Source organism: Pogonomyrmex barbatus, unplaced genomic scaffold (genome assembly GCF_055798465.1).
Source record: "Pogonomyrmex barbatus isolate J1 unplaced genomic scaffold, ASM5579846v1 scaffold5, whole genome shotgun sequence".
NCBI classification, from domain to species: Eukaryota; Metazoa; Arthropoda; class Insecta; order Hymenoptera; family Formicidae; genus Pogonomyrmex; species Pogonomyrmex barbatus.
In genome coordinates, this window is record NW_028297149.1 from 5,334,994 (window position 1) to 5,351,746 (window position 16,753).

Genomic DNA, 16,753 nt, shown 5'->3' on the forward strand with positions numbered 1-16,753 from the left:
TTTAAAAATACGACAGGACACGACGTATAAAATTAATGCGTGTTAATAGTATACATTTTATTTATGTATTTTATACAGAGATAGTGTTTTCAATAATAACTATTTCCCTCGTATGCCTAATATAAAAAAAAATCAAAGACTCACTCGTTCTCTTGTGGAAAATAACCGCGTCTCCCTCTCTTATATTCTGTATAATTGCATTCTTTTTATACATTTTTACACAATTCTCATTACTATATTACACATACACATTGTATACATGTTGGAATAATATTTTTGATCGTCCTAAGAGTCCTAAAAATCCACTAAACTTAACATAAATGAGAACGTGTGACTTTTTTTTTTATATTAATTTTTCGATAATTGCGTTAGATTATTATTCGTGATCGAGATGACAAAGAAAAATACTGTAACACCTGTTGTAGTGCAGGCAGTGACGAAATTTAAGTGTGTACTAGTGAAATATCCGTAAATTCGACACAGATATATTTAGGATATTTATTTTATTTCCCACGCGTGTACATGAGAAAATGAAAAGAAGAACCTATAAACCAACGGTACAATAAATAATAATATATGAAGGTTTAAAGAAGGAATGTATCATATTTATATTACATGCGTAGAGTCGTAAGGATTTCTACCATCGAATTACATTCTTTTCTTAGAACGTTAAATTAAAAATGCTCGGCATTTCGTAACCCCTAGTTCGTTCTATTTTATACACAATGCGCAGAATGATGGAGTATTTTATTTTAAGGCTTGGAATAACAATGGTTCTCTCATATGTTCAACAAATATCCTTTAAATCATAATCCATAAAATTTAAATCATTCCCTTCGTCAAATTCATCGTGTCGGTTTGTTGAAATTTCATGTTTAATGTTCTATTCGCATAAATCACTCTTTTACTTTTGTGATGGCGGCATCAAGAATCGTTTTTAACTTCCTATAGATTACATACACCTCACCGTTATATGTATAGGAACTAAACAGAAAGAAACATTTTCTCAGATACACTATCCCTTACATATATAAATACAATTGACTCTGGTTATCTTATAATACTATTTAGCTTTTATGCTACACAACAGCAAAGACTGCAAGCTTGAACGCTACTCGATAAAGGAAGGCACCTAATCATACAAGCTAATATCTACAAATTATGTTACATTTTTATATATATATATATGTAGATAGATGCATGTGCATAAAAACACGTAGATTATAAACATTTTCTTCTTTTCATAATATTGTCACATCTTTTTACACTGAATTAGATCCTGTCCGTAGAGTCGATTAAAAAGGCGCAGTATATTAGCAGTAAAAAATTTTGTTTAAAATAATCTCCAAAGTTATATAAAAACGTATTACATTTCAGTTACCGGGATTGAATAATTTAACATACACGGATTCCCTCTCAATGTGAGATAGAAATTAATATTAACAAATATTCCTACTAGTACTGCACTAAGTACTAGTATATCGCTTCTACTATTCGTGCATTTTATTTAACAGCCTCGACGGACAATCGTGTCGTTAGAATTCGTTTCGGACAATTCGTCTGTGAACCGCAGCGTTGTCAAATTATAAACGATTATTCAAAAAGAGACATATCCATTTTATACAATGTGAAATATTAATCGAGGCTGTTAAACAAAATAAGTCAGTCTTACACGATAAGGCCAATTCTTTAGGCGAGCCTCTGTTCGCGAGAAATATTACAAATCGATGCTATATATCTGCGCCTTTGTAACACTAATTTCTGTAAATTATCCATTATGTTAATCCTCGTAAAAAATACTTTGTTGCGATTTCTCCTTCGAGAAACCGTAAATATATGATAAAAATTTCGCCTCTTTCATCGATGCTAAACTCTGCAACGAATTGTGTTTACAGATATATATATATATATATATATATATATATGTGTGTGTGTGTGTGTATGTATAGTACAGATTAACTTTCTTAGAAAAATTGTTTTGTATGAACTAGTAGATTGTACTAGTAGAAATCTACAAATTTTTAAAGTACAAACGTAGTGAAAAGACTTAGCTGCAAAAATAGATGCACGAGCTTTCTCTACCTATTTTTATTATTTTTGGTATCGAGCTGCCAAGTTCCACAACCTGGTTTTATGCTAAAACATGTTGGGAAGTGTCTCTCTCTCTCTCTCTCTCTCTCTCTCTCTCTCTCTCTTTTTCCCTCCCCCCTCCCGTTTTTCCTTCTGTTTCTTTTTAACATTTCAAAAATCAACAGTTTTTTTTAATATAATGTCTTTTTTCCCATCAATTTCTTACGGCTATCTGTCTTGTCTGTGTAAATCTTCTAAAAATGCAAAAAGTAATTAAAAAGTGATAGTATATGAATTAATACTTTCCGATATTAGTGTAAATCAGGTTTTATAACATCATACGTTTTGTTAGGCATGTGTAAATATAAATATATCTGCTCATGCTTGAATGCCTCCTGATTTAAGCATACGCAGCTACTTGCTGCTATCATATCACATTGTCAACGTTTGTGAAAAAATCACGCGTATCAAAAAAGAAAATCTCAAAAAGATACTGATCACGTAATTTCGTTAATCCAAGAACGATTTAAGCATTCGAAGAAATAGTTTCTAACAAATGCAGTGCAGCGTTAGATGCCCTAATCACAGAGAAGACTTTAAATAGAATATTATTCTTTTGGGATAAGAGATTTACTTTCGTACAAGAGATATTCCTATTAAATAAATTATATTTTTCTCTTTGTCCTATATTTTTTCACAAACGCGCATTCCAAAAGCTAAGTGAACATGCAAAATCCACTGAAAAGTTATGATCATGAAAATTGAAAACTTAGACAATGTTACGAAAAATTATAATCCTGAAAACTCATAAATTAAAATTAACATACTAAGTATTTTAAAATTCAAAAGAAAGAATAGATAAAATATATCTTAAGAAAAACACATCTTAAGAACAATTATGTCAACAATTTTTTCGGAAACTTTGAAATTGCACACAAACCAATTGTATACAATTTGGATACATTACTTATTATAAGGAAAAAAAGTAAAAATATATATTATAATATATATTTTTGCTTTTATACATACACACACATATATATATATATATATATATATATATATATATATATATAAAGTAAAAAAAAAATATATATTTTTTGTTTACATAGGAAAAAAATATATATTATATAAAAGAAATCTTTTTATTTCTATAATAATGTATCCAAAAGTCGTAGCAATTAGTTTGTGTCAAGATTTTTAAAAAATTATTGACATAAAAGCTTTAGTTAATTGATTTTAACATATGTTTTTCTTAGATATTGTGTTCATTCTTTTTTTTAAATTTCGACACTCGATATCTACTTTGATTTATAATTTTTAGGGATATTGTCTCATTTCTCATATTTTGAGATTATATGATCTTTCAGGACAATATATCACTTTTCGAATTTCGATACATTTTTTTTCGGGGGACTTTGCATGTCCACCGGAAACAAGTAATGTAAAACAGGCGTAACTTTTTATTCACTCGAAATTTCACTCTGATGAATTTACGTCGTTTTGAAAAACAAATCGCTCTAAACGCAAATGTTTCCTATGTATATACAACCTGTGTCGATTGATTTCTCAGTTGGAGAATTTTATCATGTCACTTTTATTGAGATTAGTACCTTGCTAACCACATTAGTGCGTGCACGCGCGCGCGTTTGTACGTGTATATATGTGTATATGTGCATTCACAGTACACATGATAAAATTCTGACGAATCAAATAATTTTGCGATAAAACGGTATTTACCAGGTAATCGGTATCTACGATATGCACAACAAATTAATCAACTACATCGTATGTCGATGCTATACCTGTTCCTGCGTCGCTAATAAGCGGCTCTGTGTCAGAACTAACTTCTAATGAAAACCATCTCATTTCAGGTGAACGGATTGCTGCGTCTTTTCAGCGATCCAAATCGTTTTTCCGATGCCTCGCGGATCACCTCGAACGGCGCTACCTTTGTCCGTCCCGCTTGCCTCTCCTCATTTTCGTCGCTGGGAAAGTCTTCGAAACTCATGTTACTGAAACCGGCCGTCGCGGCGGTGCTCTTCTTGCCCTTGGGCGTCTTCTTGTGGCTCGCCGACTTGGTCTTGTGGGACACTTTGTAGGTCGGCAGCACGTCGGCGACGTCACCGTGATTCTCGTTGATCAGATGATACTTGGACTTGTCCGACTTGGACTTGTCTTTCTTGTTGTGCTTCGGCGTGTCGTCGTCCACGGTAACCAGAGGCTCGGGTGACATGGGCGAAATCATGTCGGATGTGATGTCCACCTTGGAGACGCTGTTGACCGCGTGCACGGTGATCCTAGCTGTGTGCGTGGTCGTTTGGATCGTGTAAGCAGACGACGGTTGCGACTGCGACGGTGGGGTCGGTGTCGGATGAACGACGGTGTTCTTCGGGGACTGCACGATCCCGGTAACCGGCAATGTTGTTGTCAACGCGACGTTTTCCACATAGTTCGGCGACTGCGACAGCGACAGAGACGTTGGTCGTGGTTGCTGCTGCTCGTTCAGCTTCAGCGAGGTAAATTCCTCGAATGGAATCGACCCGAAGAGATCCTTGGACGATTCCGCGACGACCGCTGATTCAGAATTCACCGTCACCATCCCGTATTTCGATGTGGACGCGACCGTGCTCGAGTGACTAGCGTAATAATTGTCCGGCGCCGCATTGTGGACCTGCAGCGGAACGCAGTTGGCGTAATCGATGTACGAGGAAGGGCCCGCCGGACTCAGAATTGTCGACATGGGCTGACTCGACGTGGAATCGATGTTCGCATAATTGGACTGAACGTTGTTGAAGGGATTGGTGAATCCGCTGGGACTAAACGGGGAGGAGCCGAAGAGATCCTTCTCGGCGGTCTCCTCTTCCTCGGCGATGCTGACGTGAGGGCTGCTCTTTACCGGCGACGAGGTTTGCACGTTCGCCTGATGGAACGACACCGGTTCCTCGTAGATAGTAGTCTTGCTATTCGCGAGCGCGATACTCTTGGGATACTTGCAGAGTAGAGCGGCGGATTTGGTCGGCGGAGGTGCGGATTTGCTTTCCACCACGACATCCGCGAACACCTCCGCCGGTATGGGCGAGCTCGAGATCGGCGTCACCAGACTCGAATTGTGGGGCGAATTTCTCGCGCTGCCGCCCAGATCGACGTTCCTGGACTCGCTCTCGCGGCTGTCGCTGCTCTTCCGGGAGCTGCTGGACCGCGGAAAAGGAGCCAGGGCGAACACGTCGTCCTCCACTTTCCAGATGCCGTTGTTCAACGACTTGGCCTTCTCGTTATCGTCGGACGAGCTGTCGCCGTTGTTGAACAACAACGGCTTCGAGCCATACTGATGTCGCACAAAGGGATCGCCGTGCGACTGCTCCGGCTTGGACTCGGGATCCAGCTCGTCGTCCAGCAGCAGCGGTTTCTCGCCATACTGGTGGCCGACGATCGGATCCGCGTCGATCGTCGGCAGCTGTTGCTCCTGCTGCCGATAGTGGTGCTTCCTCGGTCTCTTCAACCTGTAGTCATCCTCGTGCGTCGCCACGGATTCACATTCCGCGTGGTAGGCGGAGCTGCCGCACGTGCGCACGCTCTCGGAGATGGTCTCGTCGTGCTTCCCGCGCCGCTTATCGCCGTCCTCGTCGTCGTCGTCGTCGTCGTCGTGATCGTCGTCGTCGTTCACCTCGCCGTCGTTGCCCTCCTCGTCGTTGATCGCGCGCAGATCGCTGGCCGAGCCGATCGAGTCGTCCGACTCGTAGTCGACGCCCGTCGCGTTCGTCGCGTTGTCCGCGTTGTCGTCGTGCTGGGCCGCGACTCTTCTCCTGCGGCTCAGCACGTTCTTCACGCGTCGCCTCTTCGCCTTCTTCGCCCGCTCCTTCGCCTCCTTCGCTTCCTTGTCGCTGTCGCTCGACACCTCGTCGGCGTTGAACGCCAGCTTCTCGTACTTGGAACGATCCTCCGCCGGCGCGCGAACGAACGGCGGCGAGACCGGGCTGGACTCGGTGATCAGAGACGCCTCATCGTCGACACCGCCGCCGCTGCCGCCGCCGTGCTCGACCCCGGAGTTCCACTGCGTCAGGGGCATTCTCACCCTACCGTTCGCCGATTTGCCTGGAAAACAAGAGCGTCGCGTTACATTAATACGATTATAAGCACAAGACGTTTCTCACATACCAACAATAAGTATCTTCAGAGCTAAGCCAGCACGTGAGCTCTCTCTGTTATCACTGAAACGTAACGTACTTACCTATTATTCTTTTACTTTGCAAAATCTCATCGATTATAGTCTATGATAGACGATATCGATCCGCTTCGATTAATAAAGACCCAAGACTACGCCGAATCTTATGGTAAAAAGGCGCACAAACTGCAAATCCGTCGGAGAACTTTCGAGAACTACAATCTGGGGCACTACATGTGTGGAATATTTTAACAAATAAATTTACTTCTGATAGGAGATAGTTATATCTGCAATACTAACATTTCTCCAATTTACGTGTGAAATAATTTTCATAATTCAATGTAATATCACTTTTAATATTTTTTTCTTAAATCGAATATTTGAATTTAAAACTTTAAATACCGATACGATTGACTCGATGTAAAGCATGAGTATCGTTATCTACGGAAGAAAGAGAGCCAGAAGAAACAGGAAATGTCTGATTAGGTCTGTTGCAGACACTTTGTCGAGTATGGTGTGCATTGCATATTTACAGTTTTATCGTAAGGAGCTTCAGAAAAACGGATAACGTTAGATGTTCCTCGACACGGAGAAAGTAGCACAATATACTATATAATTTTCTAAGATAAGCTATTGTTAGTACCGCCACCAATGGGTCTGGAACAGTCCTAATCAGATTCAGAGGATTAAGGATTAAGTGTTAAAAAAAACGCAGTAATGCTCTGAGTACAACAACAGCTCGCTTGAAGCCACCACGAGAGAGCATATCCCCACCATATATCCCTGGCGAATTTACGGTTTTTTTAGCTCGCTCTCCTCCGCACGAAGGACAAAGTATTGCTGCGTTTTCTGCCGGTAGCGTTCAGAAAAAAAAACAAATACTCCGTATGCTAATTTACATTTTTATTGCTGCAACATTATTTGTCTTAATACAGCGAGAAAGGTACCGTCCGAGGTACTGTTTGTCGGCCCCCTATAGTGCTCTCAATTCGCAAAGTCTCACAATTTCTCTATTTTTCGTAGCCACAAGTCTCGCTCACAAATATGTACCATTTGGGAGAAGCGTGCTTCGTATTCGACGGGATGGATAACTAGTTACCTCTTCTCGTACGAGATATCGCAACTTAACTAGGGCTCTCCGTGATAGAACATTGTTAGAGACACTATGGGAGGCAAACAAAGGGGGACAAGATCGATAAAGAAAGATCTCGAACAAACGGTTTGAAATGAAAGAACGGCTTGTGCCTCCCAAACTCATTAGGTTGTTCCAGACATTGGACAGGGAAGAGTATAATTTCTTGTAGATTCTCTCTCTCTCTCTCTCTCTCTCTCTCTCTCTCTTACAGAGAAACAAGCACATTTATCAATTGTCTCCGCCTTGCCATACCCTGAAGGATACTTGTGATACTTACACGCTCAGGGAAGAATTAACATTACGGCGGTTCTGGTAATACTACTAGTGACTAGTGGAAAGAGAGATAGCTCAGCATCGCTTGGACTTTTTGCACAACATCAATTCTCCGATATAACTTTTAAAAAAATATCAATATGTCTGAATCATTATTTTACTTATATATAGATATTCCATTAGGAAGAACAGCAAGCTATAACAAGTACATATAATATCGATTGATATAACCTTGTTATGTTATAAGATATGTTATTTGATATAGACATTAACGCATTGGACGACAAACAAGACGACGCAGGACGAGTATGCAAAGGAATACACAGATCATGATCTTTATATTTTTAAATCAAATAAAGTGATGTAATTAAGTCCATTTTTGCCTTCCGATCGTTTCTCCTGCAAGTTACACGTACCAAATTACATCATTTTATCTTGAAAATTTTGTACAAAAGCCAAAGAAATATTAGTTATATACCCAAATAAGGAAAAACCCAAATTAACAAATACCCCTGTAAAAGCAATATAACTGAGATACAATGAAAAGAAACGAATAAACAAAGAAGAAAAGACACAGTCGAAAATGATAGAAATGCGGATGAAGAAGAAGAGCAAAGAAATGAAGATAATCGCCAAGTGAATGTTTTGCCAGTCACTGTAGTATTACCATCGCGCAAAGCAGATTACAATCTTGCGATTTTTATATAATAACCCTTAATGTATGTCTGTATGTGTATATATTCACGCATCGCGCGGAGAATCGTCATTTTGTGGGAAGAAAAGATTCACGATCCGATACTTCCACAAATCGTTCAAAAATAAATCTCGTATTCGATGATATATTCTAAAATAAACTCTTTCAGTCCTATACTCCTTGCGTTGCACATTGCGTGAATTCTTGAAGATATATTTGAAATCTATTCTTCCCACATTCTTTCCTCTTTATATACTATTATAATACAATCATTATAACACATAATACGTTTGCACGTATATGTATATGAGTAGGACAAAATAGTGTACCTAAACTTTGTATATCACATAATATATAACATAATTTCTCATATTTTTATATATATATATATATATATATATATATATATATTTTATTTAGGTATTTAGGTATGTGTACGTGTTCATTTATTTATATTTGTATGTATATATGTAATGCATATGTAATATTTATACGTAATTTGTTCCTTTCTTTGATCGATACATCAACTTCCGTACGGAAACACTAAAAATAAAGGCTAATCCCGCTTTGTGCACTACACGTCATAGGAACATCTATTATAAAGACGAAATTCTTTTATCCTATATGTTCATCATATCTCTCAACAATGTTTAATAATTACACTTGTAATAACATAATCGATATTTCGTGTCTAATGTTCGATGTATCATCCTTACGCTGTAATCCTTACTATTTGAGGTAAGTAGAAGTTAATATGTAATTCATGGTAATATTCTACCGTCCCCTCTCCTCGCGTAATTGAGCATAACTGAGCAGATTTGCATCACAATCACTTTCTCACAGATATATATTAGATAAACAAACTGATTTTCCAAATATCTTTATCAAAACTGTCACAGTAACAAAGTAAGAGAAGCGTATCAACGTATTTATGTAAAAAAAAGTTTCAATTGTAAATTTACGAGTAATATTTCGAAAAATATAAAAATGATTTAGAAAAACATTTATCTACATGTATCTATATGCTGTCGCATATTCATATTGTTAAAAAGTTTTTAATTATGACAAGATAATTCTTCGTAAATAATATGTATAAAGATAAAGTTAGATTTCTTTCAAAAAAATAATTTGTGCATAGACATTACACATTTCTATCAATTATCTATCCTATTTAACAAATTTGTTCAAAATAACGAGAGCGCGATACAATAAGTTTTTGAAATTCGTTAGTTAACCGAAACATTTTTCTTTTATTTCCATTATGAGTAGCAATATTTTTAAGCTTTATAACTTATCACACATCTTTAATAAATCAACCGATAGTAGAAACTCACGATATTTTTTCTTTATTTATCTAGATAAACGTTATTTAAAAAGTCATTAGTATCTTTTAATTAAATTTAATAAAACAGTGCAACAACATGGCCAACATTATCACTAGCAACTGATTATGCATTATATCACAAATCAAGTATTTTTCATATGTAATACTAATTAAATTGAGAGAGGAAACATTTTATTTTATATATTTGAATATTATTTTATATATTGATTATTATTTTGAAACGTTACGTCCTCTCATTACGTTACTTCAAATTCTGTCTCTATTAATAAAAATTAAGATTTATGTACATGAATGTGCAGAAAAGCATGCTGATAATTGTCATTTCAGCATTTATCTATGTCTATTGTCCACAAACATTTTATATAAATACATTGCTATCTATAGATGATCTTATTCAACAATTGTTCCAACTGTGACACAATCGAAAATAATATAAAGTCAAGAAAGAGAAAAATATAAAAAAAGAACAATTATTTTTAATTTTAGAATTAATGCTTTTCTAATTTTGAATGAAAAATTTTTCATTTCTGTTATTAATTTTATGTATATATAGTGATCCAAAGACATGTATTTAATTTGCGTTATATGCCTCATAATCTTTAATATTCAGTGCAATGTTTTATCAATTGCATGAAATTAAATTAAGAAAAAATATTGCGATTTAATGAAACTAAAGATAATCAAGTCTATATACATTGTTAACAAACAAAATTGTGATGTTCTAAAGAGACTTATAATTGTAATATAATATTTCTCTAAAAATTTGTTCATATATGTATATATGTAAAGCTAAGGTATGAAATTTTGAAAAATTTTGATCTTAGTTGTACAACAAGACTACCTCTAGCATTTTTATTCTTTTTGAAATATTTAAATAAAATATAACAAAATACTCGACAATTAAATTGATCGATTACATATTGTAAATTATATTTTTAAAGCTTCATATAATTGTAGATGTATAAAAATAAATATTATGTAAAATTTATATAATTATATAATTATATTATTTACATTGTATAATCATATATATTCAACAAATATTTTAAAAACTCTCTTTCCTTAGTATTTTAGATAAACGGCTCTTCAGACCTTAATATTTAATAAATTAAAGTCAAATTTGTTAAAATGTTTTGGTATACTTGATATACAACTAAGATTCGACGAAAACGACAAAAGACAATGATTACAGCTACAGCTTAAAATCTTATGTAGCGATGATTTAGCAAAAGTAAGAAATCAAGTATTAAGACAGCGAGCGAATGATTTCCAAATCAAGTACAGATTAATAGATTAATATACAAATGAAAGAGACGATGAAGGACAGAGTAAGAAGGATTTTATGCATTACCTCCGGCAATAGCAGCAGTCTTTGATCCAATTTTACTCTTCTTTCCTGCTAAGAAAGAATTAAAATATTAATAGATACTTCAGTCTTATAAAATATATATCTTGTATTAATTTTGGAATTTATATAAAACTTTAATGAAAGCTTACTTGGCAGGCTAAAGGGTGCAGATTCAAAGGGATCTTCTGGTAACTCTGTATACGTCATTACAAGGCTTTCGCGACTTTTCACTCCGCTAATACTTGTATTGCTTCCTCTCCTTATCTTGTCGAATTCAGCACCGAAGATGTGATCTTCTGTTAACTGATTAAAAGGTTGTACATCTTCAAATGGATTCCATGCCGCTACATCCGCGCTCAATGATCTCCCCTCTGATCCCATTAGGCTTGAAAGTTCGCCCTAATAAAAATATAGGTAAGTTTTTAAATATTAATTATTTTTAAACAATAATTTTGATATCCTAATAGTTACTTAGAGATGAGGAAATATCTAATGATAGTGCAGTGCATAAAATAATATACAAATAATGTTCAAATAAACATACATAAAAGAAAATTAAATTTTAAATAAAAAAATGAAAACAAAATTTTACATAACTCGTAATCTGCACGGTATTTTTACCCCAAAAAATTTTTATTTTATGTCATTTCTCAATATCTACGAAAGAACTTTATTATATCTTCCCGTGTACGTTAGATATAATTTAAAATTATAAAAAAATACAAACGAAAATATATTTCGAAAATATATTTATCAATAGAAAACATGATTTATATTTTGTAGGCAGACGACCGACGTTCAAATAAAATAAACATAAAATTGTGCGCTTCGTGTACTTACAACACGTACATGCGAGGCACTAGTTGCTATACAAGGCCTTGTATCACTTGGAAGTTCCGGTGGTGTAGTCGTATCGTCGGTACGTGGTTTGACCGAAGCCTCATATGGCGCCAAAAATTGAGTGGTTTCAGTTGCAAACGCTCTATAAACATCAAAATATAAGTTGTACTATAAATAAATCTTGACGCGAAGAAAGATTGCACAAGATTCTTGCCTCTTAAAATTCTCCTCTCAGGCGTTAATTTAAAAGAAACTTAGATTGAGGCCAAATATTTAGGTGTCGACTTTGGAAATTTGTGTAAGTCTGTGGAGATGATGAGGAAAGAAGAGAACAATGTAAAAATAGCAAAACAGGACTTACTTATTAAAAGCACTCGTATCACTGACGTTTCTCCTATGCCGTGAAGATGATAATGTCGGACTGTCAGGCGGAGATACGCTCGAACTTATATTTTGACTCAAACTTTCTGTTTTGTTAACTGGTTTGGGCAAAGCCGGCGGCGTCACCGTCGGTGGCGTCGCCTTGTTAGGCCCCGTCGGAATGGATAATTTCGACGGCAATGAAGTGACCGGTGGATACTTGGATGACGATGGATAACTGGGATTGGATAGTTTCGAAAGAATTTTACCGGGTTTAGGTGCAACGGGAGGTGGTATTTTGGCAGGCGGTGGCATTGCTCTCGCGTCGTCTTTGAACGGATCCGGATATCCTGTAAAACATAACAACATGAAAAACAAATCAGTCATTCTTGCATTTTGCTTTCTCTCCAGAAACGTGGTGTCGCCTAAATTACCTGATGGTGGAAATAAAGCCTCCAGATTCTTCTCGTTCACGTTCGTCGTAGCTCTCACATCGTGCTGCCTTGAATCAAAGTAAAACACGTTCTTATCCTGAACAGTGACGGGCGACTGCTGAGTCAGAGGAGAGTGACTGATCATCGGGCTCTGCGATTGATTATACTGCGTCGGCTGTCCTTGCGACTGACCGAAAGAAACACTTTGATTGGGAGTACAAACGTGTGGCGATACCTGATGAACCAGAATCATTATCAATCATGTTAATTAAGCGTGTTCATCGAAAATATCCAAACGTTTTCATTTTCAAACAGAGATATCAAGGCATTAAGTAAAGGAGTTTTACCTGAACATAAGAGATAGAATTCCCCGGTGTAGTTTGCGCCTGATTTCCTTGGCCTGATATTTGGCCCACAATTTGACCACTCAAACTGATCGGTCCCGTACTAACGGCTTGCCCTTTCGGTCTTTGTCTCGGCGTCACGGATGTGCCTTCGACCGTCGTTATAGGCGTGGGCTTCGGAGTTTTTACAGATGCTGATCTTTTAATGTTTTCAGATTCCATGGGTGGACATGGCAAAGACTCTATCGTTGGCGTTGGAACTTTCTATAAAGATAAATTCAGAAGAGCAAAGTTATAAGACAGATATATGTAGACAGATATATATATATATATATATATATATATATATATATATATACGAGATGCATTTTGCATAAATTTATTACTAATACACAGTTGTACAAAATTACAGCCTACGTACATGCAAATTTTGCACGGGACACTCTTTGCCTTGGATTTGGAAAGCAACTGCGGAAACTTGGTAAATGTCAGGGCGTATGTCGGGATCTGGTTCAAGCATGTATCGAATTAAACAATGGAGAGCTTTACTATATCTGTAACATAAAAATGTTTCATATATCTACTTCGTTTAACTATTTAATACATATATAAATATTTAGCTAATCGATATTACTATTTTATTACTTAATTTGTTCGTTAACAGCTAAAAATTTAAGCAATTTGTATCAGTATAATTTGTCTTTCACGTACTTTGAATTATCCGGTATAGTGAAATTTCCAGATTGAATAGCAAGCGTGCTTTCGCCAAAGGGTAGTGTAAAAAAGCAAAGTTTATACAACAGACATCCTAAAGCCTAAAAGACAGAAATTCTATGTAAAAAGATTTGCTGATAAGATTTTATAATATTTTAATTTCATTTATATATCACAATCATACATGAAAACGATGTATATTAAACATAAACAATATATATACATTACCCATATATCTGCTTTCGTAGTGATAGGTTTTCCACAGTACATATCAACCATTTCAGGTGCTCTATAGCTTAAAGTTGTGTATTTCTTTATCTCCTCCTCAACCACCGCGGCGCCATGGACACTAGGATTAAGAACCTTCCCCGTTGCGGATCCGAAATCGCATAGAACATAATGACCGCTATCGGCGAGCAGAATGTTTTCCACCTATCGCGAGACAATTAAATGTAGTTCAAGATACTCATGTTGTTACGTAATATCTAATGTAATTATAATGTAATAATTATGTAGTTCACCTTGAGATCTCTATGAATTATGGGAGTTTGACAATGATGCAATCGCGAGACGGCTTCGCAAACGTCACAAAAAATTTGTAGAACTTCCGATTCACTGAAACCTGTTTGCAACCTAAAAGTAAAAAGTATGCTAATGCATGCCATAAATTTTAATATCATTAAATCAATAATATTTTGCAATTACATAAATAGAAATATATTATAACTCGAAATATAATATACTATAACTCGAAAGTATATGTATACATTATATGTAAAATTGTATGAATATTATTGAAAAAGAAATGAAAGAGAGAGAAAGTTACTCCTAACCTGTTATTCATCATTTGAAGAACTTGGGATTTACAATAAGGCATTAAAAGCAGAAGTTCATGTACTCCTCCGCCAGTGTGGGTTATGCTACTATCTACATATCCTATGATATTTTTATGACCACTCAGGTTGCTCTGTAAACAAAAAGTGACACTTGTTCATTATCTTTCTATTATTCATATCATTAGAATGTTATATATTTCTAATATTGCCCATTAACAGCCATTAGCATCTCATTATTCATGAAAGTACTCACAGCAATCTGTATTTCTCTCTTGCACACATTGAGATCATGTTCATTGTTGACATACATCCGTTTAAGTGCATATCGTCCACCCGAGGATTTGACCAAAAATACAATTGCGAATCCTCCTGTAAAATAATTGTATCATATGAAATGAGCACGAAGAGACGAACGTGGTCGATGTTCAGTTCTTATATTTAAAATTGTCTTAAGTACGAATTTCAAATTTTATGAATCAATCACAAAGCATATTAGCATCTTAAAACATTGCTTAAAATGATCTTATAAGAATGATCTTATAAGAATAAATATCGCTTCAAGATAGATAACAAAAAGAAAAATATGAGATTCATATTATTTAGTCATATTATTTAGTTACATTACTTATTTGATTATTAGGATGAGAAACGTATAAATTACAAGGTTATCATGGAACACATTGCGCGTTGTAACCTGATACAGATACAATTGCACACATGATAAAGAAAGATATGATACATTTCACTATTCGCCTTTTATCTCAGGATTAATCTATTGATTGGACAATTTTCTCTTCATCAGCTCCAGATATATCAACACTTAATAGTAAAACCTTATCATCTGGCTGAACTGGAATACACTAGTACTTAAAATGAAATAGAGGTTTATTTGAAGCTTTATGAAAACGAGAAGGAAAGTTTTAATGCAGTCCAGTGCAGCAGAGCGAATCTTGCAACGTTCAATTATTTGCAGAATAATCGATTATTTATTTTCAAAGCGACCAAGTTAATGTTTCTCAGAAACTGCCTGTTAACGGCGCGAAACGCGCATTTTAATCAAGAACTTCTGGGACTCCCTAATGAGCTTAACGATGCTTACTAGAAGGATATTTCGAAAGATTTCCTGAACGAATCTCGCAGAACTAGCTACGTGGGGGATAATTGACTGTCCATTCCAAAGTAACACAGTTGACTTTTTCCTCGTTTCTGGCAGCTAACGAGCTCAATGACGTTCAACCCGCCCCGGATGTGGAACGAAATCACGGCGAGATCAGTCGCTTATCAGTGCCGCGGGAACGACCGGGACGCGACGTCCCGTCCCGCGCGAAGAAACGCGGAAGAAAGACGTAGGGACGGAGGGAAGAAAAAAAAAAGCGGGACGACCAGGCGGAGCGGTGGCGGGGTGGGACGGCGGGCAAGATTGCGATTGTAAAATAGAACGGAGAACGGTGGTCCAGTCCCGGCGTTCTCTACCTGGAAAAAAACTAAAGGAGGCATGAAATTCGGAGGAAGCGTAGGAGGTGACGGTCGCGGGCGACGGCGAGAGACGAGGAGGAGGGGAAAACGCGCGTACCTTCCGCGAGGACCTCCTCGACGGTGACCGTGTGGCGGCCCACGACGAACACCTTCCCCAGGTAGCTGTTGGGCTCCTTCGACGTGTTGTCGATCTTGGAGAATAGCTTCTTCATGCTGGCGCGCTTCGTTCTCGTCGCCGACGTCGACTTGACATAGGGCCCCCGCGCTGCGCTGCGCTCCGCTCCGCTCCGCTCGGCCGATCCCGCCGATCACCGCCCCCGGAACGGCACGGTACGGTACGATACGGTACGACGGCACGACGATCTGGCGCGGCTGAACCTCTCCTCCTTCTCCTCCTGCTCTTCCTCCTCCCTCTCCTCCTCCACCGCCACCTCCTCCACTCAACCAGTATCAGTAGCGAGAGAATATACGTGTGAAAGAGAGAAAGAGAGAGGGAGATCCGTCCCTGATCTCCCTCGAACGAGGTACGTTGCCCGGCAACGCGGTCTCCTCCGACGGCGTGTTAAGTCGACCCCGGCGTACCTCAACCGAAGGAAATCGCCGCGACGGTGATCATGATAACAATCGTCAGCGTGTCATACATCAACTCCGCCGTCGCCGCTCCTCGGTCGACATGTTCGGGCCGCGGACCGACTGCGCAGCCGCGCCTCCGCAGCGGC

The 16,753-nt window shown here is 37.3% G+C and overlaps 1 protein-coding gene across 3 annotated transcripts; it reads right to left on the reverse strand.

Annotated features, from left to right (window-relative positions):
* Positions 1-36: 36 nt before the first annotated feature.
* On the reverse strand, positions 37-16,734 carry Nak (Numb-associated kinase). Of its 3 annotated transcripts, none has more exons than XM_011632806.3 (14): positions 16,132-16,734; positions 14,812-14,927; positions 14,556-14,689; positions 14,244-14,355; positions 13,951-14,154; positions 13,720-13,823; positions 13,430-13,562; positions 13,012-13,272; positions 12,665-12,899; positions 12,232-12,580; positions 11,871-12,012; positions 11,180-11,429; positions 11,034-11,078; positions 37-6,165 (listed from the first exon to the last, which is right to left on the reverse strand). In XM_011632806.3, exons 1-14 carry the CDS (start codon positions 16,244-16,246, stop codon positions 3,941-3,943), a joined length of 4,425 nt encoding a protein of 1,474 aa, XP_011631108.2. In that variant the 5' UTR covers positions 16,247-16,734; the 3' UTR covers positions 37-3,940. The 3 variants fall into 3 exon arrangements, with proteins under 3 accessions (XP_011631108.2, XP_011631109.2, XP_011631107.2); XM_011632807.3 differs by having other exon boundaries at positions 11,034-11,081; positions 11,880-12,012; positions 16,132-16,733; XM_011632805.3 differs by having other exon boundaries at positions 11,034-11,081; positions 16,132-16,733.
* Between the last annotated feature and the right edge of the window lie 19 nt (positions 16,735-16,753).

Excerpts from the sequence above, each read along its gene's own strand:
- Nak (XM_011632805.3), bottom strand. The coding sequence starts at position 16,246 with ATGAAGAAGCTATTCTCCAAGATCGACAACACGTCGAAGGAGCCCAAC. Across the intron at positions 14,928-16,131 it reads CGAGGAGGTCCTCGCGGAAG|GAGGATTCGCAATTGTATTT; the intron begins GTACGCGCGTTT and ends ATTATTTTACAG. Across the intron at positions 13,273-13,429 it reads GTCCCGTGCAAAATTTGCAT|AAAGTTCCAACGCCAACGAT; the intron begins GTACGTAGGCTG and ends TTATCTTTATAG.